Here is a 25,232-nt window from a genome sequence, read left to right as displayed (position 1 = left end):
TCAGTCTTGTCTTTGCATCTCCAGTCCATCAACTTGCACTCTCTACACCCTCCGAGGCGTCCGATTTCCAGCCCAATTGCGCTCGATCCCAGCAATTGACGACGTACACAATGGTTCTCTCACGATCACCCGCCCTCCGGTCACTCTGGGCTCAGTCGAGACGGTACTCGGCTCCCAGAGTGCCGACTGCTCGAGCATGGCAGCGAGTTTCTCGAAGAGGCTATGCCGACCACGCCGGACATGGCTCTCACGAAGCTGGAAGTGATATTCCTTGGTAAGTTCCGGCCCCTCTCTTGCATGTGTGAAGACTTAGCTGGAGTCTATCCGATCACCCCATCTATCGGTTGTACCTGTGGCAGTCCTGTAGACATGGATTTTTCATTGCTCCTGGGGGTATGCGGATATTGGCTAACTCAATTGCTCTGTCTGACTACTGTAGGTTGCTTGGTTCCGTTGCATTCACTCTCCCGGCCGCATACTACCTCTATCAGTCAGGCCCCGCTGGGAAGTCCGGCCACGATGCCCACGCACACGTTGAACACGCAGTTGAGAAGGTGAAGGAGGTCGTCAGCGAGCCAGTCAAGGAAGAGGCCAAGCCAGAGCCAGCTGCTGAGCCAAAGCCTGAGCCCGAAGAGCCCGAGACCAAAGAGTCCAAGGTCGAGGAGGAGCCAAAGTCTGAAGAAGCACCAAAGGCCACTGAAGCTGAGGAGAAGCCTAAGGAAGAAGAAAAGGCCGCTGAATCCCCTGCTGAGAAGACCGAGGAAGAGGAAAAACCAAAGGTGAGTCCATTTTCTTATCCTTCTGTTACGCAAGTGGGATTCACGACTGACACTGCCACCAGGCCCAGGAAGTGAAGGAGGAACCTGAAGAGGACAAGACTCCTAACCCAAAGGCCCCATCCGAGGAGCCAGCCACCAAATCTAGCTAGGCCTACTTGTGAGCTACTATATTGGGATGCGCATACCAACCAGATAGGGAAGAGACAACAGCCCCCCTTCATATGTCCATTCTCTATAACAGTTCCTCCAATTTTACTACCATTGTGCTGTAATATAAGTGAATGACATGATCATAAAACCCATACAAAGAGCATGTACAGAACCCCTACTTCCTTATCGCTCACCCAGTTTTCATTTTTAGGTCATTAGAATAGATGTGTTCCAATTATCCATTTTTATATCATTTCTCTTTCATTCAGTCTAGACATGTATTACATTATTTAAAGGACATAGGGTAATGATAATAATCACTACCACGTTGCAACGGGGCATGTTCAAGTATATGTGAGCAAGAAAATAGAACAATAGGAATTCATCGTATAGACGTAAAGCCCAACGTCCCCCCACCGTTAAATATCGTCGTCAAGGCGCAGGGTATGAACGTATACTTTATATTTTTGCCTTGTGGTGAGGGTTTTGATGGCCGATACGGGTGTTTAAGCCGTAGCCATAAAGAGAAAGATAGTATATGTAAGGGAAAAAACCATCTAACCGTACGCCGATGCTATGGCCGGTCTCGTAGACGAGACACTGAGCCCATGCCCCCATATATATATCATGGGCTTCTATGCCCACGGACAAAGGGAATATAACAAAATTGGAAGAAAAAAGGGCGGCGGGGGGATAAAAAAAACATAATTAGAGGGATGTATGACGAAGAACCCTGGCCTACCGAGGCCATGCAATTCAAGGGTATAAGAAGGGGGACAAAAAGGAAGCGCATACCGGTCATCCGGTAAGTTCTCATATGTATAATAGTAGCTCATTCATTTGCGTTTCGTGGCAGCACCGTTTGAATTTCCGTTAGTCAGTCCCGTAGATGATCCATTTCCAATTAGATCTGTATTTTCCTTGCTAGCATGGCCGTTGACAAGCAGGGTTGGTATAGGGACTCCATTTCCATCCCCGATGGCTGGGGACGATTCTTCGATCTCATCCTCTTCTTCGTTGTCACTTCGTTCATCCTGTAACGCGTTGCTGAAGACGTAGGTTTTGGCAATGCGAATGATCAGGTAGAGCCAGAACAGGTTGATGGCCTGGAGAGAACCCAGGAGGGCGAACGTGATATATTGACTGACCCAGAATTTGTACTGTTCGGCCTCCCAGTCGACTTCGAAAGGCCCGACGGTCCGGAACTCGGTCAGAACGGCCCAGAGGATGTGGAGGTTGAGGTAATGCCTCATGTAGACCCAGACGGCAACGAAGAGGGCAAAGAACGGGGTGATTATCGGTGAGTCAAGATAATTAAGTGTTTTTGACGTCTGGAAAAGACCATTAGTAAAAGAAGAGATAAACAGGGTCAATGCTGATTATGCAGAAAAAACACTCACAGCAAGGAAGAAGTCAGAGATGTCGTGGGTGATGTATACGGCGAGACCGATATAAGTAAAGTGGAATCGGTAGCTCAACGCAATGAGCGCAAGGGTAATTATATGGTGTCCGACCAACTCCTTAAAGTCTCTCCTGGGCTTCTCAAGCTGCAACAACAGCACGATGCCCTGTTGTGCCCAATATGCGGCTTCCAGAAGGTAATACGCCTTGAAGTCCGCAGTATGGGCCTTGTGCGGGAAATTCTCGAACATGGCGGTGGTGTTGAAATACCAGATATTCGTCTGCTTCATCACATACAGACCAAACGGTCCGAACACACTAAAGTACATTGCCGTATACACCTGTTCCATGAACCGGGTGATCTTCGAGCGGCCCTTGATGCCGGCGTAGAGAGCCCACGGCCGAATAACGCACTGCATCAGAAATTCACGAGTAAAAGAGAGCGCAATGGTGTAGAAGGCCACGAAAGCGATGTCAAGCTTTCCTTTGCCGTAGAGCACTGGTCCACCCGGTGTCTCCGGAGGCAATGGATAGGAGAGGAATATGCCATGGTGTATCGGGTTGGACTCTGAAGGGTTGACGGCGTATGCGGCGAGGAGGGCCGTCAGAAGGGCGAGAGGTAAGACCCAGGTGTATTTTAAGCAGATATCTTTGACACGACGAAGCCAGGACCTTGCTCTTCTTCGTTTAGAGTGAGGCTTGCTCGAGAGGCCGTTTTGGTGTCGCATCTACGGGGGAGCGCAAAGAAAATATCAGAGATCCTCATCATCTCGAACCAAAAAAAGGGGGGGGGGACTGCGCAGAAGACAAGCCAGCTTACCTTATGCTGGGGGGACTCTGCATTACCACCAGCCATGAGCGGCATCTTCGAGTCGTCCTTCATGGTGTGCCTGTGTGATGAAGGGACTCCCTTGGTCGTCTTGCGAGTGAACGGTGGAGAAGTTTTTTCTCTCTCGAGGAAGCCCGCGGAAGGACGATAAAATAGGGAGAAGAAGCCGTCGATCCTCAGCGCCAGCTTCGACCACAGCGTCTATTGGATTTATCGTTTTTTATTTTATTCTGTTTTATATTTTATATCTGCCATGTCTATTTTTCTTTTTCATACCGGAGCCTTTCCACGGTTCGAAGGATGAAAACTTCTTGTCGCGTGTGCCTTTTAACTTTCTAGTATACCTCATACAACTCCGACATTCCTTCATACATCGTAAGGCTACATGGCAGGGAAGACGAAGAAGAGGATGCAGAATAACTGGCTATGACATAATTACGATATTGAATATGTTAACACTGCAGAACTACACAAAGCTGCTTGTCTGCTTTTATTTTCCTACTTCCTTCACAGATCAATAGTTCGATCTGATATAGACCACCGCGGGAACTCTCGTAAGGGTTTCCCCTCGCCTAGCCAGCGGTAAGGACTCTAGAATAACTAACGGAAACGGTCATCGAATCCATCGAGACGAAGTTCTACAAGTCAAAATTTCTTCATCTTTTTTTTTTTTCTGTCGCTAAAGGCGCGCTTAGTCATTGTCTTACATAAGAAGCTTAATTTTGACGTTTAAATATCAAAAGTAGAAAAAGGACGAGATTTCGAGTTTCATAGATGAAGACATGTTGGGCTTGATGTCAGCCGTATTACGGAGCTAGAGATGGTGTGCCAACTCAATTCATTCAACCCAAGTATTATTCGTATATACATAACCTTGAACGAATCCTAGTTTCGCTCACCGTTTCATCAAATTACCACTTCACTACTGGGCTAGTTACTTGTTAGGAACATGCCGCCAGATTACACATGGCTGGGTTCCAGCTTGTCTGTGTGAGCAGTCCCAGTCTCCTCAATCTGAGTGGCACGGTTGAAGCTGCTCTTTGTCTTCCAGGCTGGAGTACCGATATACTTGGGTCCCTTGGGATCAGTGAACATCTGTTCTACCTCCTCCAGCGTCTTGCCTGCGGTGTCAGGGAACATGAAGAAGACATGGATGAACATGGCGGCGCAGAAGACGGCAAAGAGCACATACGTCTTCCACTGGATGCTGACAAAAGCTGGAGGCACAAAGTAGCCAAGTGCAAAGTTAAAGGCCAGTTCGCTGAGTGCGAGAGCACGGCCTTTCACGGACTCGAAGGGGGAACAGCTCGGGAGGGTATATCCAGGAAACGGGCCCCCAGGTGGGAGCAAACGATGCAACGAAAAGGTAGGAACATGCAATGACAGCCTTGCTTGGGGCGCCGGTGATCTCCCAGGATTCGGCTTCGACGCCGTTGAGGCCGCCTGGTGGAGCAGCATGACCACGGCCGGCCAGCAGGCCAGCATTGACAAACAGGAAGGTCATCATGAGGAAGGCTCCGACAAGGAGAGGGAGACGTCGACCCCAGCGGTCGATCCAGAGTAGCGCTGGAACTGTCATGGCAACGTTGATGACGTATTGAATACTACTGGAAATCAAGAGGGTGTTGCCGGTCAAACCGGCCATTCCAAATACATATCTACCAGCTGTCAGACGGGAAACTAACACCTCAAAGCAAAGGGGCAGAACTCTCAAGTGGACTTACGTGATGTAGTACATCATGACGTTCATGCCAGTCAACTGACTCCAGATCTGGGTAAAGACGCCGATATGGGTGCGGTTGATCATGTTTGGCTTGAAGAGCTCAAGGTAGGAGACATCGGCATTTGCCCTTTCAAATTCGCAGATATCCCTGATCTCCTGGAGCTCACGGAGTACGAATGGCGAGTTTGGGTTACCATGACCATGGACTAGGGTAAGAACCTGATGGCACTCATCCCAGCGGTCATTACGAGCCAGCCATCGCGGTGACTCGGGAAGCGGCATCATACCGAAAAATAAAAGGACGGCCGGGATGGCCTGCAAACCCCACGGGACACGGAATGCAGCGGGGCCCTTGATAAAGCTGCATCCATACGATATGCTTTATTGCTTGGTGAGCAACCTTTTCACACATTTGAACAAAAAGGGGGGGTTGGAACTTACTAGAACATGATGAGAATGCCCCAGGTGATTGCCCACTGTTGGCATCCGACAAGACGGCCACGCTTGGTAGGAGGTGCAACTTCTGAGATATAGACAGGTACCTGTGCAGAGCAGATACCGACACTCAACCCGTTAATGATTCGGCCAACAATCAGCATAGCGATATTCTGAGCCGCACAAGTGATTACGGAGCCGATAATCCTAGTGGTTACTACTGTTAATGAGAGAATCACCTTAAGCCGGCGTGTTGACTTACCAGATTATCGCTCCAACCATGATGGCCTTCTTTCGGCCAAGGAAATCCGAGACGAAGCCTGATATCAACGCTCCAAGCCAGGATCCGCCAGCCATGGAAGCAGTGATGCCGCCCTGCACAGCAGGCTTAGGGCCACCACACTGGCCGGGGCCATACTGGTTGAAGTAGCACTTGTACTGATCGGTGCCGAGAATGGCAGACATCGACGAGATGTCAAAACCGAAGAGGCCGCCACCGATGACGGAGACGGCCGCAATAACATAGATGTTCCCAGTATTAAACATTGTTAGAAACACCTGCGTTATCTTCTCAGGTGGGTTATTTTTATTATTATTAAGAAGGCAAAGGACTTCCTCCCTGGAGGCGCAACATAGGCTAACATATGTATATTAATACAGGAAGAGAGAGGGAAGAAGAAAAAAGGAAAAAAGGAAAAGAAGCCGCATAGGAAACGACTGGAGACTATTATATAGACAGCTGCGGGGAATGGAAGCTACCATGGTAGCGGTCCTACTTCTCGACTAGTATAACGCAGGATCAATGACGATGGACCCTCAGAGTTACTTTCCCCCTACTATACGGCGTGGCTCCCCCGCAGACCCTTGCTGTCGGCGGCCCCCCCGCAAGTGCTTCCTCTATCACACAGAAGTAAAGGCTGTATCATGGGTTGTACGAGGAACTTGACAGGTTGTGTCGCGTGCTCATGTGCCACCGCAGCGAGGGCACTGTGATATTTTGGTTCCGCGCATTTCCAGTGGTCAAGCCAGCTACCACCAGAACAACAGCCAGCGTCAGCGACTACATCCACACTGCTGGTTCTCTCATCTCCCTTTGACCGTTGACATTCGCGGCAGGAAAAGAAGCAAAGAAAGTGATGTATGTGCATAGGACAGGATCGACATTCTTTGCCGAGAGCTTTTGCAACGAAACATCCACAATTGCTTGTCTGTACTTTGAGGTACAGGTACGTCTTTTTACCGCCGTAATGCCGCGTGAAAAGAAGTACCAGTACCCGCCTATGCACAACCACTAAGAACCATTGTCCTTTCCGCCGGAAACTAGAGAGGAGAAAAGCTCCTATTCGTAGCTTGCACAGTGGCAAAGCTTCTCCCACCAGCATGCCACTGACACCCTGGGATGTAACAGCTCCATCCATGCCCCCTCACATACATAGTATTTCTGGTCCATCTTTTGGTTCTTGTCGAAAGTTTTGCCGGAATATCGGGAAGGCCGAGTGCATGGCAGAAAGTTCTAGCGAGTTGTAGCTAGATGTTATTTTAGTTCTGGTAATATGAAAGTCAACGGGACCTAGGAGGCCTGATAGGTACGGCGTTAAAGGAGTTACTAGTTATATATTGAATGGTAATCGATAGGCGATAGGCATTTGCCATCTAATAGCAGCGTTCGATGTTCGTTATCCTTAAGTCTAGAGGCTGATCAGGATATAATTGTAGACCATATTATTATACAATAAAACACTTGCCTAAGAGCCAAAAGATTGTCATTTAATATTGCTCTCTATATTTGCCGTAAGTTGTATATACATTAGGCGCTGTCTCGAGCACTACCCTTGCTAGAAAAACAGACATAAAATATCGAACTGGCTAGTCATAGTCAAAAGAAAAGGGAAATGATAAGAATAATAAGGGAGTTACTAAACAAGACTCCATTCAGCAACTCCATTGAAGCCCATCGCGACTCTACCGACTCCTTGCTCATATTCTCCCATCGTCATACCGCGCACATTGGACCGGTTTCCGAAGCTAGTTAATTCGTATACCATCAGTTTCTGACCAGCGCAACCTAAGGTCCTACCATCAGGGATATCCAGATACCAGTAGTCACCACCTCCACCCGGGTTAGTACCCCGAACATGGTTGAATGGGACGAACTTGTCCTCTCTGCCATCGAGCCCATGTGTACCTAGTATGAAGAAAGCCGCCGCACACTTATTGCCATGTTTGATGATAGACCAATGCTCGCAAATGAGTGCGAATTGGAAGTGCACAGGGCGCCCAGAAACCTCCCTGATGGAGATGGGCTTTAGCCTTGGCTGGAGGGTAGACTCCCCAATACCATGGTTTTCGGTAGCTGCTGTGAAAAGAGTGGGTGGATCAGAAGGTATGTTCAATTGAGCTCTGAGGCCGCCTCCGATATACTCTTCCCATGTGATATCGGTGCGTCCGTCTTCACGGTAAAAGTCGGACTTATTGTTAGGATAATGGTCAAGGCCGAACTCGTCGTTCGACATGGTAAAGTGTTTGGGTGAAAATTCTTGGACATAGGGTAGGTTTCTGCCCTTTATGTGGCCAGCACCCCAGCAGCTATCAATCAGCTTCCATTGTCCATTGTCAATGCGCACTACATTCCATGCATGGTTACCCTCATACGGAGGTAATGGCGCTCCAGGGGCAAGCGGTTTGTGACCAAAGCCTGAGCCGTGGCCGCTCAGCACCTTAGCCTCTAGGCCGGCATTTTTTGCTAAGATTTCGAATAGGGATGCAAATCCGGCACAGACGGCAAGGCCGTGGGTAAATACATATTCTGGCGATTGTGGCATGTTTCTGCCTTGAAAGAAGCTTTCGACATCATAGCGTACGTTGTGATGGAGCCACGTAAAGATCACGCGTGCTTTATCTGTGAGCGACGGAAACGGAGAGGTGAGCTGAGATGATAACCAGGCTAAATCGTGCGATGGGAGGGATTGACGAGGAAACCTAGCGGCGTGAGCATCAGGAGCGGAAAAATCGCGACACTTGAGGCACACAGTTGACGAAATCGCCAGGTTCTCTGCATTAATACAGAGCGTTGTAGTGGCATGAGGCTTAGAGCTGGTAGGTACTAGAGGTAGTTTAGGGCGGGATGCAAGAGGTATAGGAGGAGGAAGACGAGATATTATTTTAGCATCCACTGAGGGTTCCAATTGTTGTTTGGTATTGCATTTCATTGTGCCATTGGCGCTTTTATTCAGCGTTGAAAATGACCCGCGCTTGATTGTTTCGAGGTTGACCCCTCGCGGCGGAGGAGGGGGCAGTTTCCTCTGTGTAGGAGGCGCCGATTCGACTCTCTCTAGCTGGGGTTGGTTGTGCTGGTGGGGCTGATGTTGATATGCCTGGAGGATAGGTGTAGAATTCATGCGAGGAGGGAGTTTCGGTTTCGCAGCCTTTGGCGGCGGTGCCGTAGCAGGAGAAATGATTTTATGGCCAGCCAATCGATCCCGTAATGCTGCTATCTTTCCGCTCGCATTTTGACTATCGAAATCTGCTTTGCGCTGTATCTCTTCCTTCTGCCTCTCGGTGCTGGTATCCTTATCTCTGGCATTTCTGTTCCACGGTGTGATGCAAGGTAATTCAGTCTGACCCCAAGCTGGGGCACAAAGGCGGTAGACATCAGGTTTGGTCTCTGGCCCCGAGGAACTGGAAGATACAGATGCGCTCGAGGGCGTAAACTCACTAGAAGTCCGGCTGTAGTCTGACGGTGTTCGAGGAGGTAGCGCTGGCGGAACTGGTGAAGAGACTTCTGGGTTCTTTCTCGGTGGCAAGGGAGGGCCTGCTGAGATTGCTTTGCTTCCCTTGGATGGAGGAGGTGGAGGAGGCTTTTTCTGCCCAGTTCTGGTGACAACGGGAGGAGGGAGAACCTCCTTTCCTCGAATCATTTGCCTAGAGCTCCTTGATTATAAGGAGTTACCGGTCGTCGTGGCACGTATAGCGGGCGAAGAAGGCTGGAGACGAACGAGTCATCGCAATATATATATATGGAGTAACGGACTTATTCCCTGTTATGTTGGATTAAGCAAGTTTTGGGGGTATATTACAACATTGCGAGTGTCAAATAACAAACCGTTTGGCCCCCACTGTGCCCAGGTCCCCAGTCACTATGTCTGGCTTTTCCTGTTGGGTTCGCTTTCGTGCATCTCACTCCCTTGAAATCTGTTCTGTTATTTGCGCTGCGTCAGCGTTGGTGTTTCACATGCTCGTTGCTTCCCGCGCCAAACTTAACCTTAAGCTAAGTAAGCAACTGGGGCCCGCTTTAAAAGTTTCTTATTGGTCTAGCAGAATGTTACTCAATTTCCAGCCAATAATATAGATAGTAACCCTGAGTAAGGTTTGAATAAGCGGAAAATTCATTTATCATTGGTCAGTTATTAGAGCGGCTCTGCTGGCTAAAAGCGGAAGGCCGTGACGATGCCAGAATGGAGGTAACAAAGGGGGGAAAAAAAAGGTGGTAGATATAAATATATCATTTAAGACTACGCTAAAACAGCTATAGCTAACCGGGATCAACTTCCGGAATAGCGATAGCCCAAGAGATAATACACCATCAAGAAAAGAACAACGACAGCGACCTCGGATATTAAAGCTGTTCAAACGCCCCCAGCATACGACGAAGAAATCTCCAGCTCCGTCAACTCCCGCTTGCGGCTCTCAGATGCTATCGAAACGGCCATTCTCTGTTCAGCCTCGGGCAATTTGTAGCAAGTTCTTCATCAGTTATAGATGCTAGCCCGTTACATCATGGAGATATATAGAGTCGTCACTATCATCACCTTGCTTTCAAATCAGACGGATTGGTACAGTAGCAAGGGTTCACCAATATTCTCGATTTCGGGAATCGTGCATTTAAGGTCAAATGCCTTGCTAAGGACGATTTTAAATATCTAAACGAGAGTACAATTAGCAGCAGAATCAGCAATTGCTAGATACAGCCTGCCTACCTTTTGCACGTTGATACTGTGACTGGTGCTACTAAATATTAAACTCGCCCTCATTGCCTTGGCGAATCGTTTTGCCTGACAGAGCCAGTTAGAATATGTGCCGCCAAACAAATAGGGAAAGACATGAGGATCTTACTTGTATTGATATCTCCTCCTGGTCTTCGCGGGGGAAGTTGACAAAATGGTCATATTTGGTTCCGACGAGGAAAGGTATGGCGGTCTTATTGAAACCGCGCCCCTGTCGGTACCACTCTTTAATAGAGTTAAGTGTACTTTTTCGGGTGAGATCGAACATAAACAAGATAGCCACGGCATCGTTGCAGACAAGAGGGAGCATATTAACGAATTCTCGCTGCCCGCCCAAGTCCCAGATTGAAAACGTGATTTCTGTGTTGCGGATTGAAATGGTCTTTTCCATAAAATTGACCCCTGGATGTATTGTTAGTAATTAGTGCCTCACAAGGCTGGAATATATTACAGTGGCGCCAACCTAACGTCTGAATATAATCTTCGTCCCAGCTACCCTCGACATATTTGACCATTAAACTCGTTTTACCAATCTGAGCATCCCCAACCATTCCAACTTTAATCACAACACTATTCTTGTTTGGGGCTGCAGATTGTTGCTGGTGTTGTTGTTGTTGCTGCTGCTGCTGTTGCCTCGGGTTCTGATCTTGATATTGTTGCGAGTAGCCATATCTATCCCCGGCGTTCGATACCCCTGATCCAGGGCGAGAGGCGGGCTGTGAAGGTAGCTGATATTGTTGATAAGACATGGTGGGAGAGTTATGCCTTGATGCGGGTGAAAGGTCACTTTCATGTGCATGTAGGGATTGTGTTGTCGATTGAACGTATTCGGGAGAGAATGACGAGTGATGAGTTTGTTGTCCGTTGCTGTAGCCGTTGTTATAGTTCTGCTGATAACTTGAAGCCTCGTTGTCTTGCTCTGGTGTTTGTGGAACCAAACTCTCAGGGGCAGATGTGGACTCTGGTTCTCGGGCAGGCTCTATCGTAGATACAGGTTCTGGTATAGACACAGACTCCGGCATGGATACAGGTTCGGATTCAGCTGGGGGAGGTAGTTGTTCAACGTTCGTTGTTGTTTCTGTGAACTGTGTCACGGTGGGTTCGTCCTCCATCTGGAGCTTGTCAACCTCCTTCGTTAACGTATCCATCCCTGCGCCCGGCTTCAAGAGCAACCTTCACAATGTATCAAGAGGTGGTATAACGAGAGTTGCCAGGTTAAAGGAGAGACATAAATAGACCCAAGGCCCCTCGTGTGTTAAGGAGATTGTCTGTTTTCGGCAAATACTGTTGGTTTCGGCGTTTAATGAAAGAACTGCGCATGCAGGAAGTATAAGGGTAAGCCCCTATGTGCAATGAATGCCACTCCGGCGTAGAGAAAGACCGCCAGACTTCTCCTTTTCCCTTAACCAGGGGAGCTTGATCCAGCTCAAGGTTTAAGCGCGTAGGAATCGAGGAAACCGCGGTAAAGCCGTGCGGCCGAGAAGCTGTCAAGAGACTGAAAGCCGGGTCTCAGGTCGAAACGAGTTAGCCTGTCTCCCGAGCAAAGAAAATCACTTGCTGCAACCTTGCTGTTCTTCGTAAAATCGTTTGATCCGGCGTCTGTCAATCATAGAAAGGCGAAGTTCATCGAAAGCGAAAACCAACAAACGCAAGCTGGGATTGGCCTAAAACGAGACTAGCGCGGACCCGCATTTCCGCCTAAACATGTGGGAGAAAAAAAAAGATTTGATAGTAAAACGATTTTTTTTTCCCGTATTTATCGATAACCAACACAGCCAAGTGCAACTTCTCGCTACGACTTGTGCTATATATTTGAATTGCATTGCTTCTATTAAATTAAACGGAGAAAACTATCTTTCACCATGCCGAAGCGCGGTGTAGAAGCTGATGAGCCTAGCGGGGCACTGAAAGCTGGCGACCGGCCCATGGAAGACGCACCACCTGATGAGATAGGGGACTTTGAGGATGAGTTTGAAGATGAATTCGAGAGCGAAGATGATATAATAGAGGCTGGAGTTGACGGCCGCCCAGATGCAGAGCGTGAAGCTGAAGAGCAGAGGGGTACGTGGTTGCCCTAGAGTCGAGTTCTGCGGTGTGCATACCAATCTGATTTTAATTATTATGTTATTCCCCTCTATGGGCAGTGGAGAGAATAAATGCTAACTTGTGGTTTGTTTCTTGCTTTGGAATAGATGCAATGGAGGTGGACAAACAGACATTTATCCCTGGAAGAACGAAATTAGCTCCAGGAGAGACTCTGTCGCCTGATCCATCTACGTACGATATGCTTCACACACTCAGTACACCATGGCCATGTCTATCATTCGATATTGTGAGGGATAGCTTGGGAGATAATAGAAAATTGTACCCTGCCACAGTATACGCGGTTTCTGGCACACAGGCAGATTCGAGGAGAATGAAAGAAAATGAGCTTATGGTCCTTAAATTGAGTGGACTGAGCAGAATGGAACGTGAACACAACGAAGACTCAGATGATGAATCAGATTCAGATGATGATTCCTCTTCAGAACCTATCCTTGAGTCCAAGTCGATACCTCTCAATTCTACAACAAATCGGATCCGGTCACACCAAACACCACATGCATCTGGTGACCCTACAAAACTACCACAGACCCTTGCAGCATGCATGCTAGAGAACACACACGTTGTAATCCACGATGTATCGCAGCATCTTGCTAGTTTTGACAGCCCAGGCTTGATTATCCCACCGTCAGCAGCCAAGCCGCTCTCTACACTACGGATGCACAAATCAGAAGGCTATGCTCTTGATTGGTCTCCGCTTTATCCGCTAGGGAAACTTCTCACAGGTGACAATGACGGCCTAATATACGTAACAACTCGATCCGAAGGCGGCGGATGGGTTACTGACTCCCGACCATTTGTTGGGCATAAATCATCGGTTGAGGAAATCCAGTGGTCTCCCAATGAGAAGAATGTATTCGCGTCTGCAAGCAGCGATGGGACCATTAAAGTTTGGGATGTTAGGTCCAAGTCTCGAAAACCAGCGGTCGACGTCAAAATTTCCAATACAGACATAAACGTCATGAGTTGGTCTAAACAAACATTCCACCTCCTCGCTACGGGTGCCGATGATGGCCAGTGGGGTGTTTGGGATTTAAGGCAATGGAAGCCCGAATCCTCAAATGGCGGTTCTTCTCAGATCAAACCAGAGGCAGTCGCTTCGTTCGATTTCCACACAGAGCCAATCACAAGTATCGAATGGCATCCAACTGATGACAGTGTCGTTGCTGTTAGTTCTGCAGATAACACGCTTACACTTTGGGATCTTGCGGTAGAGCTGGACGATGAAGAGTCCCGGGAAGAAGCCGGCCTGGCTGATGTTCCGTCACAACTGTTATTTGTTCATTACATGGAGATGGTAAAGGAATTACACTGGCAGGAGCAGATGCCGGGTACCATCATGGCTACTGGAGGTAATGGTTTCAGGTAAGTTTTTCCTTCTCATTGTGTAAGGTTTTTACGCTAATCCACTGACTTTTCCATATGTAGCGTTTTCAAAACTATTAGTGTTTAAGATCCGTGAAATAATTATTCGAAGCCAACAAAAAGTTATAAAGCCTACAGACAGCAGTTTTAGCCTTTCGTTTATTCAAGCTATGATTAATGGGGAACAGTTAAAAATAGAAGGTCCAATATCAAATATAAAGGCAGGTCCTACGGGATCATATGTTGTTGCTGACACACTCATCTAAGGAAACCGTTTTTGACAGCCACTTATAACCAATTCTCCCAATCCTTTGCAATTATGGGATTCAATATTGATTTCTCCGCCGTTAGTCAAAGAATACTCGCACCATTGAAGCCACAATAACGCGAGTCCAAGGCATCTCCCAACCCAAAATACTCGAGGATTGATAGTAAGTGAACCCTACAATGGGTCTATAAAAGAATAAATCCCAACAAATGGCAAGTAAACTAGCAAAACACAACTACCAAACTCTTTGTATTAGGTAGAGTGACCTACCTGAAGAAATGATCACATATATTTATGGCTTTCTTCAGCTAGTGCTTATATTCTATCATTTCAGGTCAATCTGAACTATGATTCACCAGGCCCTACATCCCTCTTTGTGCCATCTTTCATTGCCTGACATTTCCCTTGCGAGAAGCAAGCTAGATTCTTTAACTTTTTATTGGTTAGGCTAACTATTCCATCGCCTTCAGGAGACTCTCAAGGGACAATAGCAATATTAAAGCATATCAAAATCTCTCCATGGCAATCTACTACTCACTTCGCCCATTATCCCAGGGTTATGCTGAGTCCAAATCAGATTCCTCAAGCCGAGCCTGGCCACAGGGATCATGAAGACTGAATTCCCCCTGAAGCTGTTATCCAGATGAGTGATGACGAATCGTCGTCGAATCTGACGGCTGATGTATGCGTTGAGGCAATGGAGACTCAGCGTGGCGTGGAGGTAAAGAGAAACACTGACAGTGCTATTGCTTGGAGTCAATGACGCCGCCGCCTACTGATTAGGTATCGTCGGCGTTTACAATAAGTGGTGCATGGTAATATATTAGGTAAGCTCATATTCTCACTTGGCGCTCGTCAGCTCTCACATTTGCTTGTTTCGATATCAACCCGATTTTGCTTCTCAAGAAGTACACCTTTACACCCTCCCTGGCTTTCTTTTCTTATGTCACTCTGAAAATGGGTAGCATATCAAAGCCTGGGGAGTACCCTCTAACACGCCTTCTCAGAAGCAACGCACCCCTTTTACCTTCGACGCCAACTCCCCAGAAGCTATTCAACACCATCCGTCAGGCAATCCTTGAAGCTAGTGAATTTATTGATTTATCTTTTGAGAATATTTCTGCCGAGAGTGGGCTGCAAGTGACAGACTCTCTCGGCGAGGATGCAGACATAGAAAACGCCTGTCCCCGGTTGGTATTTCTCTAGAAATCTCGGTTATGATCAATTGTTAATGCGTATAACAGGATTAATTACAACTCTTACACCCAGACTCTTGATATCAGAATAATGCCCACTTTAATTCATGATGCGCATCAGCCATGGATTGTGAAGGAGATGTCGCGTATGGTTTTAACGGGCTTTCTAACTCAACAGGAACTTGACGCGGTTCAGTTTCTTGTTAGCACAAGTATAATTATATGATCCACGCCCCATTCCTATCTCCCTTGGACTTACATTTTTAACTATTATATAGCGTTTCAAGGGTTTCGGGGACCCTATACTAATTCATCTAAAGAACCCGATGCCTGTATACTCCCAAATAACCAATCTTTGCCTTGTATTGTTATTGAAACAGGTTGGCCCGAGTCCTGGGCTAAGCTTAGTCGAGACAAAGATCTCTGGCTACAAGGCGGCTCTCTAGAAGTACAACTCGTCCTCTTAATTAAGTGGTCTAAAGTTTCGAATAATACGGTGAGGGGAACTATCGATGTTTATGGAAGAGATAGCGCTGGGATGCGGCTATTGCAGACTGAGGTGCTATGATTTAATACAACCTATACCTTTTTTTAAGTAACATCTAACTAGAAGTAGGCCATTTTCCCTGTACCCGCCAACTCAACCACTCAAACTATCCCGATAACTCGCAAGCAATTTTTGGGAGTTAATTTACCAACCGGAAGAAACCCAGCCGATATATATCAACTCTCTTTGGATCGCTTCCGTGATATAGCTGAAGTGAATATACGGAGAAAGGGATTAACTCCGCATGATCGGGCAGGGGATCTTAAGTGAATATGGATGTTGCCTTGGGCTCGGACAGAATGTTTTCTTATACCCTATTAGCCAAGGCTTAAAAGGTGGTTTTTTAAACGCTGTGTATAAAAGTATTAATGAATTGTTGCCAATTATGCTATTAAATTTGAAGTTTTCATACTAGATGTCAGGCATGATCAGACCTTGATTACGGTGTTGGTGAGCATTCAATTATCAGCATGAAATGGGTGGGAATGGGCGTTAATCGTGGACTGTCCGGTAATAATAGCCCACCATGACATCAACAGTCAATTCGTTGATGTTTTTGCAGGATGAATTTTGGGTTTTTCGAGCCTGGCTGGGTGTGGGGGGTTGCGGAGAAAGACCGACCCCGTCTTCGTTACCCCCTGGGCTCGAACATGATCTCCGCGTGTTGATAACAGTAACCCTGTCCTCTGCACATACGTACGGAGTACATATGTAAAGATAAGCCTGTAACCCAGAAGCTCGGGAATAGAACGGTGTTCGATGCGGGATAATATGTAAGCGTACGGGGACCCCAAAGCGGACTCACGTACTATGTATACACACTATCATTGCCTGTGATGGTTATACACCCCAAGCTAAGTTCTGACGTGCATTTCAATGATTAGTCTTTTCGTCTGTACACACAACTAGCCACTGAGATATTGAGGTGGCGTCGACTCTCGTATTGGCAACCTGTATGGCTGCATATCTATCCCAACAAGCTGGGCTTCTTCCGTAGCAATATAGGTTTATATTATATACATAAGCGTACCGAGGACAGTTACCCTGGGCAGGCCCTTGTTGCCGGGAGAGAGTTATCGAGAAGCTGGGTTTAAACGGTTAACCATGAACCTTCCCGACCCTGCTGGCTGGGGTGGATTTTCCCTGCATTTTGATAGGCAGGGCCATACTATGTACTTCCTGTGTGAACTATAAAGACTGTCTGGTTTGCAATGGTGAACCACGGACTGTCCCTGATGATCTCCGTTTGGACGCCTCTTGTATGAAGTACTGCATGTGCTGTTTTGTATCGAATAGGAGAGCACACAGGCTGAACAATGGCGAAAAAAGAAAGCAGAAGTGATACCAAAGCAAGAAGAAAAGCCGACGTTGAAGTTGTTTTTTTGGCTAAAGTCGACGGATGACGTAATTCCGCCTTTGCTTCGTTCGATACGCGCCGCTAGTCCGCTTTTGGATGCCAACACATGATCAGTCTCATTCCTAATAGAGTCTAGCTTCCCGCCTACCAATGCCGCCGCTAGATCAAAAAAAGCTAGCCGTGGAGTATCTGGAAGTGTCACGGACACGTATCAATACACCGCCCGACTCGTAATACAGTGAAATACCAGGACCATGTATCAGTACAGAGTAGTCTTTTTGGATATTCTATCAGCTATCAGGATCAACACGCCATCGATCGCTGTCAAAGCTCGAGAGCTATCTATAATACACAGATATCCCGGGTTTATAGGCCTTGGCCGGCCAAATGCCGAGGTAACACTGTGTGAGTGAGCTCCTCATCCGTGAGGAGAGAGTTATCAATTGACAACATTGTCAAGGTACAGCTGCTGAAAGCTGCAAAGGCGGACGGACAGGCTATGAGGTGTACCAACAGTTACTCTGCAGCATTGGCCACTTTGGGCGTACTTAGCTACAGCCGCAGCTGTTCAAACCTACAGAGGGAGAGACTTCAACCGAGCCGTGCGTACTTTCCCGAGGATTGTGTTGGAGTACATGTTGTATTATGACTCGGGATATGTATGAGCGTATCCCGTAACTCTGGTTGGGGCAAGCCAACGCCGAATGCTTGGTCTTCTTCACGTCCGATTCTCCAACAAAGCTATCATCTTGCCACATGGAGAGTACACTCCACACTAGGAAAATGAAGCAGTCATTGGCCTCCGGTTTTCTTTTTTCATTTCCCCGTCCTCCTCTCTCCCATGTTAAGAGTCCACCAGCTCTCATATATATATATATATATGAAGTATGGATAAAGGACCAAGGAATGCCTGGAGGATCCACTGCGCCCCCGGACTCCACGCGAGGACAGCTAATATTGGTATTGTGGGGAAGTAGCCGTAGGAACTCATCTCAAAACCTCGGGAAGTGCTCGTGTTGGCCGTGCAGCCATTGACATCCGGAGTTCAAAACAAACGACTGGATGGTTGTGTGTGCCTAGGCTTTTGTGCTCGTCTATTCCGGTTCTGTGGGCCTGCGAACACGAAAACGTAAGTATAAATAGTTCAAATCCAGGGACTCAGATATCACCAGCCTGTCTTGCTTGGTTTTCTAGACGTTCGTTTCCGTATACACACATGGAACTGGAATCCAGAATTTTCTCCCGTAATATTGCAGAAAGTGAGATGGAAGTTCGCTTCCTACCAGTGGACGTATGTGATGACATAATCACACAACGCCAAGCCCGCGGGTGTAACTTCCCAGGATGTACCGGATAAATGGAGCTGCAGTTTATCCGGTGTCGCTCTTTTTTTGGGCTTTATCAAAAGAAACAAAGAGGATATTTGACTATGGGGTACGTACTCATTCTCTCCAAGGGTTAGGTGTCAATATTGCATGAACATGAACTGTCTGTGGAACGAGACACGACGTCCATGCTGCTCCCGTCCAGATGGAAACCCTGGTTGCCTTGTGGCGGGATACGTCGAGGGACCAAGTCGAGGTCCTTGGATGTCATCTCTGGCATTTCTGTCTTATTATCTGAGCGCGGAGATCTACACAGCGTGCATGCCCAACCATGAAATATCTATACATGAGCTAGCAGCTACCAGATTTCCTTCTGGTTCCTCGCAGGATCACTTCGAACTTGAAGGCTGCAGACTGCAGATTCCACACAGTATGCAAGCCCTGGGCGCTCGTTCCCTCCAGCCAGAGCGGATGGATCAACAGAGCCCGCCCGCAGCACTGTCTCCCGCTGAATACTCCTCCGTCTCTCACCTGCATATATATATTATCTTTGTTTTGCTATGCATCTCTCTTGGAAAAGGCGTGCATTGTGGCTGTGACCTTGCTGTCGAGCGGAGTAATTACTGCCCGTTACACCTGCAGTACCCAGAAGTGTATTGTGTCTACGGCGACAGCTCGAGTGTGCTACGTAGAAAATATCTATAGTATAGACATATGTATTAGCCTCAAGGGCCAGACGCCGACATCGTAGAAGGGCCACCACATATTTAATTAATTATGTCTCCTTGCTAGAAACTTCCAGGAACAAAACGTTTACCTTAGACACTTTGAAGAAGAAGAAAAAGGTATTAAAATTACGGCCCTGCCTGAGCGTCTGTATTTTACTGTAAAATACCAGGTACGGGAGTACACGATGATACGGCTTGTTCCGCATCGAGTAACCCGGACGACATCGAGACTTCGAGGCTTCGAGACATTCCATTAGATGTCTGGGATTCACTCCAAGTTTCGCCTGGTATACTCAGCATAACCATGGCTCTTGGTGCCGGTGCGATGTCTGGCAGACATAAATCTCATCAAAGGCCAGTGCAATCTTGGTTTGACGGCGTAATAAATAACACAACGCTAAGGAAATACTAGTACGAGCGACCCCAGTCCTAATGTGGAACGACGCTAACATGATACAGGGGAACCGCTGGAGAATGTACCGTCGTTCCATGTAAGACGATGCGAGCGCCGCCACCAATAATAATATACTTAAGCCTCAAGGCCGAATACGCAGCACAGCCAGAACAGAAGGACAAGGTCTGCAGCAGAGCAGTGGCAGAGTAGAAGCAGCAGGACGCCAAAGAGAGCAGAAGAAGCGGCACAAACGAAGGACGACAGCAGGATAGCCTGAGAGACTCTGATCCGGCGCTGTAGGACAGCCTGTTCTCTACCTCATTCCAAGGCCATATCGCAATTACATTCATTTGCTCCTCGTCTCCCACCCCTCTCTCCATCTGTTGTTCGCTGACATCTCATACATTTCATCTCCTGTGTTGGTGCTGAAACACTACCAGCTGCGTGCTGCATCCATCCTCGGCCTCTCGCGGGCAATTGAAACGCTTCATACCAAACGCAGGAAGTGTTCCTGCTTCTCTTGCCGCTCACACTTCCCGCAAGGGCTCGTTCACACTTATCTTCATCCACGCATTCACGCCCTTAATCTCGCTCACCGCACAATTCCCCGCCAACGAATGAACATCCTTACAACGCATGCGATCCGTACTTTGAATCGCCGCAGCGACCTTTGCCAGCAGCACGCTCGTCTCCGACCCGTTAGCCATTCTTACCGCTGGTGTTAAAATATAGTGTCTGATATCAATTCCCGCTGGCGCAGCCTTACCGGTCTGATCGGTACATTGAAGCTCAGCATTCGATCACTGCTATATGATGCATAACAAAGCCCTTGATTAGCTTGTTCACTGCATAAATCGGACGACAAGTGCTCTCCTTGTGATACTAGGTGGGGTCCTCCAAGAAGAGCTCCTGGCCTGGTGTGGTTGCTCATCGTTGTTTGAGAGCTTCTATATCTCAGGCATTTTACTGGTTGCTATCTTTACTCTTGTGAGTGCATCTTGTCTCCATATCCCCCAACTCAATGCAGATGCAATCCCACGCATCTTCATTTCGTTTTGACAAGTTGCTTTTAATTGCTGTGCCTCTCCCGCTTTTTATGCTGCTGTCGTTTATGTATTTTGCGCCATTTTGTGGAATTTGAATATGGCTGACTCGTTTGCTTTCATCTTATGTGATGTTACAGACATCCCTGTGTGACCCGTCAATGTCCCCGTTCGGTCTAACTCCACAACTATAGCTTTCCTACATGTCGACTGTCCCGTACCTATCGTCAGATTGTGTATTATTTCAAATTCCATCATATTTAACGTGGCATTCCTAGTCTAAGCTATCTCTCTACATTCGCGCATTCATATCATTTGTTGAGAACACATTGTGGGCAACATTGAATTATTCACGACACCCAATTTTACCATGATGGCCGATCAGATTACTCTTAATAATGAGCCAAGTCAGGACCTGACGGCGATCAATGAAGTTATGCAAAATGGTCCTGGTAAGGGTTACATCGCGGCATCCCATCGTTTGTTGCTTTTGCCCGAACGGTGCTTATCATGATTGCAGTATCCTTTCCATCTGGTCATATCCCTGACCACAAACATCAACAAAAGGGTTCCAACTCAGACGTGCCCCCTCCAAAGACAGACAAACCACGCCCGCATGTGTGTACGACCTGTACAAGGTCCTTTGCGCGCCTGGAGCATTTAAAGCGCCATGAACGATCCCACACGAAGGAGAAGCCTTTCGAATGTCCAGATTGCACAAGATGTTTTGCACGAAGAGACCTCCTTTTGAGGCACCAGCAGAAACTCCATATGGCTACCACGCCCGCATCACGCCCGCGGAACGTTAGAAGGGAAAGTATGAGCAGCTCAACGAGAGTCCGGAAGAACTCGATGGCTGGCGGAACAAATACCATGAGACCAAGAGCCAATACTATCAGCCACGTCGAAGGAGCAGTTGTAGGTATGCTAGGATCTGGAAATTCATCCTCCAGACCAACCCAGCCAGGCCACACCCATCATTCTAGTCTTGGAGGCCTCTCAACCCTTCCAAACTTTGATTACCGTTCGGGTATCAGTTCACTTAACGGACTCTCAAAGCTCGACACCGCAGCTTTAACTGGCGAATTCCCTGATGCCCTCCGAACTGCGCCGGTATTTGGGAGCTTTGATCTTCCATTTGGTATGGGTGACGCTATGGTTGGTCAGGGAAGTACAATCAACCCTGCACAGCTGCATTTTGCTGGTTCGCCGCATGGCTTTGCCGATTCCCCTGCCTCTCCTTTCTCACAGAGCTTTTCAAACATGACTGCTACGCAGAGTACCATTGAAGATGACCTTAAGTACGAATGGCTAAATGGCTTTGACAATACTATGACGTTCCCACCAAATGACTCAGCAATCGATGGCTCTTCACCATCTGCCATGAGCACAGGAAGTCAAAGTGGTCTTAGTGAAGCGATTCTCGACGCTTCCAACCAGGCTGGCACAACATCTGCCGGTAGTACAGCCTGGGCCGGTACACTGCACTCCCAAGGCCAAAGCCAATCACAACAATATGCTTTGGATTTCGCCAATCTCACCTTTCCTGAGTTTGCTGCACCTCCCGATACTGTGTCCCCCAAATCACTCCTTTCGCAAGGTCATCCTTCTAATCCGCCATTCTCGACATCCACTTCTCTGGCGTCAATGAACGGACCCGTAATTTCGGGAGCTCCTACCAGTACGTTCCAAATTTCATCCGTGGGTGGAACAAATGGCCTCCAATCTTTTGGATCTGGCTATGATCAAACTTCTCAACCAGCCTACTTAAGTTCTATCACTGATTCGACGCGACAGGCTTTGATGAGGACTTTACAACAACCTTCGGGTTTCAATAATCGTCGATTCTCGCAACACTCCCTCAGTGCGTCGCGCATGAGTCCTAGCCCTGGAAACATGCTAGGAAACTCCCAGAACGCTTGCAATTTACCCAGTACCTATGATCTCCAGCGATATATCTCTGCATATGTTACCTATTTCCATCCACACTTACCGTTCCTACATATTTCCACTTTGGATTTCACCGCTCTGGAGCATTCAGGAAATCCTGGGTCAGCTGGTGCTGGCAATATTGCTCTTGGTGGTGGATGTCTTATCCTTTCCATGGCTGCAATTGGTGCCCTCTACGAGTATGATTCGGCCACATCAAAGGAGCTTTTCGAATCTGCGAAGAAAATGATCCAGCTTTATCTAGAGGAGAGACGAAGAGCAGATATGTCCGCTGCTATTAACCGCTCTAGTTATAGCCGCGATAACTCGCTTCATAATACACCACTTTGGCTTGTGCAAGCGATGTTGCTTAACGTTATATACGGCCATAACTGTGACGACAAAACAGCGGTTGATATTGCGAGTACACACTGTGCGGCTCTTATTAGTTTAGCGCGTGCTGCGGAATTAACACAATACCACCCACCAGAGAGCCTACCCGAGGAGCAGTTAGGGTATAACTCATCTTTCAATGGTTTGTCGGGGCTTAACGGGGACATGTGGATGGGCCAGCAGGTAGATATTTCAAGTGAAAGGAAAGAATGGCTTAACTGGAAAATTGTTGAGGAGAGAAAACGAACCCTCTATGCCATCTTCACTCTGTCCAGCTTGTTGGTTTCTACGTACAACCACTCCCCCGCCCTCACAAATTCGGAAATTCGCCTTACTCTACCTTGTGAAGAACAACTATGGGCAGCGCAGTCTCCTGAAGCTTGGAAGGCAATGGGAGGCGCCGAGAAAACCACGATCGAATTCTCGACTGCTCTCAAGACACTTCTCACTGCAGGCCAGGCTTCGTCCCAAAACCAATATGGATCAACTATCCAATCAGATGGGTCGCTTTCTAGTGAACTGCGCCCGAGCACCTTTGGATGTTTGGTACTAATTCATGCTTTGCATAACTATGTCTGGGAGACACGACAACTACACTTGGGAAAGCAATGGTCAAACCAAACGGAAGCAATGCATGTACACATTGAGCCCGCAATCAGGGCTTGGCAAAGAGCTTGGAGTAGCAACCCTACGCACAGTTTAGAACGACCTAATCCATTTGGTGCCAGTCCCTTGTCTGCAGATAGCATCCCCTTGTTGGATCTGGCTTATGTTCGATTATATGTCAACCTTGGCCGGTCCAAAGAAGCCTTTTGGCAGCGAGATTGGAGCGGCATGGCAGATGAGCTTACGAAAGCAGTTCAATCAGTGTCACTTTCCGATAGTAACCCTGAATCGGAATTTTCCCTCTCAACTCATGATGATGCGATCTCCGCTCAAATGCTAGAATCGCTCGCAGAGTATGGCGTAGCCGACCTCACCATATCTGGCTCACCAAATGATGACCTTTCATTACTTGCTGCCAGCGCGCGAAATAACATGCAAGCTTCTAGGGGTGAACGTCTTCTTCGCAAGGCTGCATTCTATGCCGCTGACTCCATGTCCATGTCAAATGAATGGGGAAACACATTTGCTGAGTTCACCTCCCGTGACCTGCCAATCCAAAGTGCCATTTGTCTCTTCGACTCTGCTCAAGTTTTAGCAGAATGGGTTACCGCAGTCCAAGAACGTATTGGCCCATACATCGGAATTCTGGGTCAAGACAATGTCAATTTCAATGAGGTTCCAGCTACTGTCTTATTGGAAGACGAAGATCGCAATTTGTTGCAGAAGATCCAGGATATCCTAGACAATGTTGAGAATAAAATGGAGAACATGATATCGCACATTGGGGTTACAGGATCAGAGTCGTGGAACCGTCTGCCCAGTTTGGTTGATGGTGGATATGGAACGAAGATTGTTCTCTCAGCTGCCTTCTTGCTAAACAACGCAGGTGTCTGGCCAGGTAAGCCCTCTTCCTCCGGCCTTACATTCACACCAGAAAATGACCACTAACAAAAATACACATATAGTTATTAAACTAATGTCCAATGCACTTGAAACCCAAGGCCAGAAGATGAAATTGAGGGCACAAAACTCTTGTTCCGGATAAGGTGCTGGAACCCACTTCTAAACATCTATATTCTTGGTGGTGGAGCTCTGTTCAGCTGTTTCGCTTTTAAAGCTGAGCATATTGGACTCGATATTCCTCACACTCCTTTGGTAAATTTCAATGCAGAATTTTGCCTGGTGATGCCTTACGCTGTCATGCTGTGTTGCAATTTCTTCTACAAAAAGAAGAATAAGTGCACACAAAATCTCAAATGACAGATCCACACAAAACAACATCAGAACCCAAGCGATAGATCGTGAACCGATTTTTATTCAACAGGAATTTCTCGGGATACGGTTTTAACACTAAAAATGACGAACGAAAAAAAAGTATGGTTCGAGCGCCATATCGCGGTCGTTACTCCATTGATGTTGTATAGAATTTTTCTATTGTCCCTTGATCCTGCTTGCCTCTTTTCCCTGGCCACGTATCTTTTGATACGTTGTATACTTGTACATTTGTTTTTCAAGACCCCTCTGACGTACTTCGTTATGATACAATGTTCTGAAAGTGTTCGGTGAATTACTTATTCAAGAGTTTACTCCCTTTGCTACGGGCCACCTGTTACGACTGTTCAAGAATGTGGGTTGGTGTTTGGTTGCATCTATTCGCT

The 25,232-nt window shown here is 47.4% G+C and overlaps 9 protein-coding genes across 9 annotated transcripts; 5 read left to right on the top strand and 4 right to left on the bottom strand.

Annotated features, from left to right (window-relative positions):
• Nucleotides 1-110: 110 nt before the first annotated feature.
• Nucleotides 111-928, top strand: MCYG_03942 (uncharacterized protein; the record flags this gene model as incomplete). Its single annotated transcript, XM_002848390.1, has 3 exons — nt 111-274; nt 440-779; nt 842-928. The coding sequence occupies 3 exons, from the start codon at nt 111-113 to the stop codon at nt 926-928; spliced, it is 591 nt and encodes a 196-aa protein (XP_002848436.1).
• Nucleotides 929-1,765: 837 nt separating this feature from the next.
• Nucleotides 1,766-3,213, bottom strand: MCYG_03941 (sphingosine N-acyltransferase lac1; the record flags this gene model as incomplete). Its single annotated transcript, XM_002848389.1, has 3 exons — nt 1,766-2,260; nt 2,330-3,058; nt 3,151-3,213. The coding sequence occupies 3 exons, from the start codon at nt 3,211-3,213 to the stop codon at nt 1,766-1,768; spliced, it is 1,287 nt and encodes a 428-aa protein (XP_002848435.1).
• A 906-nt stretch (nt 3,214-4,119) lies between these two features.
• Nucleotides 4,120-5,863, bottom strand: MCYG_03940 (sugar transporter; the record flags this gene model as incomplete). Its single annotated transcript, XM_002848388.1, has 5 exons — nt 4,120-4,376; nt 4,447-4,817; nt 4,884-5,261; nt 5,330-5,524; nt 5,580-5,863. The coding sequence occupies 5 exons, from the start codon at nt 5,861-5,863 to the stop codon at nt 4,120-4,122; spliced, it is 1,485 nt and encodes a 494-aa protein (XP_002848434.1).
• A 1,370-nt stretch (nt 5,864-7,233) lies between these two features.
• Nucleotides 7,234-9,319, bottom strand: MCYG_03939 (conserved hypothetical protein; the record flags this gene model as incomplete). The annotated part of the gene is made up of 2 exons (XM_002848387.1): nt 7,234-9,238; nt 9,267-9,319. 2 exons carry the CDS (start codon nt 9,317-9,319, stop codon nt 7,234-7,236), a joined length of 2,058 nt encoding a protein of 685 aa, XP_002848433.1.
• An 818-nt stretch (nt 9,320-10,137) lies between these two features.
• MCYG_03938 (septum-promoting GTP-binding protein 1) lies at nt 10,138-11,468 on the bottom strand (the record flags this gene model as incomplete). The annotated part of the gene is made up of 3 exons (XM_002848386.1): nt 10,138-10,236; nt 10,430-10,722; nt 10,784-11,468. The coding sequence occupies 3 exons, from the start codon at nt 11,466-11,468 to the stop codon at nt 10,138-10,140; spliced, it is 1,077 nt and encodes a 358-aa protein (XP_002848432.1).
• Nucleotides 11,469-12,182: 714 nt separating this feature from the next.
• On the top strand, nt 12,183-13,876 carry MCYG_03937 (ribosome assembly protein RRB1; the record flags this gene model as incomplete). The annotated part of the gene is made up of 3 exons (XM_002848385.1): nt 12,183-12,381; nt 12,513-13,788; nt 13,870-13,876. 3 exons carry the CDS (start codon nt 12,183-12,185, stop codon nt 13,874-13,876), a joined length of 1,482 nt encoding a protein of 493 aa, XP_002848431.1.
• Nucleotides 13,877-15,013: 1,137 nt separating this feature from the next.
• MCYG_03936 (conserved hypothetical protein) lies at nt 15,014-16,069 on the top strand (the record flags this gene model as incomplete). The annotated part of the gene is made up of 4 exons (XM_002848384.1): nt 15,014-15,246; nt 15,301-15,398; nt 15,573-15,811; nt 15,869-16,069. 4 exons carry the CDS (start codon nt 15,014-15,016, stop codon nt 16,067-16,069), a joined length of 771 nt encoding a protein of 256 aa, XP_002848430.1.
• A 3,444-nt stretch (nt 16,070-19,513) lies between these two features.
• Nucleotides 19,514-20,224, top strand: MCYG_03935 (uncharacterized protein; the record flags this gene model as incomplete). Its single annotated transcript, XM_002848383.1, has 3 exons — nt 19,514-19,578; nt 19,669-19,809; nt 20,044-20,224. 3 exons carry the CDS (start codon nt 19,514-19,516, stop codon nt 20,222-20,224), a joined length of 387 nt encoding a protein of 128 aa, XP_002848429.1.
• Nucleotides 20,225-21,019: 795 nt separating this feature from the next.
• Nucleotides 21,020-24,522, top strand: MCYG_03934 (DNA binding regulatory protein AmdX; the record flags this gene model as incomplete). Its single annotated transcript, XM_002848382.1, has 2 exons — nt 21,020-21,098; nt 21,167-24,522. The coding sequence occupies 2 exons, from the start codon at nt 21,020-21,022 to the stop codon at nt 24,520-24,522; spliced, it is 3,435 nt and encodes a 1,144-aa protein (XP_002848428.1).
• Between the last annotated feature and the right edge of the window lie 710 nt (nt 24,523-25,232).

The sequence above is a fragment of the Microsporum canis genome, genomic scaffold (assembly GCF_000151145.1).
Source record: "Microsporum canis CBS 113480 supercont1.3 genomic scaffold, whole genome shotgun sequence".
Lineage (NCBI taxonomy): Eukaryota > Fungi > Ascomycota > Eurotiomycetes > Onygenales > Arthrodermataceae > Microsporum > Microsporum canis.
The sequence above is the reverse complement of the archived record's forward strand: the minus strand, read 5'-3'. Positions and strand labels throughout refer to the sequence as shown.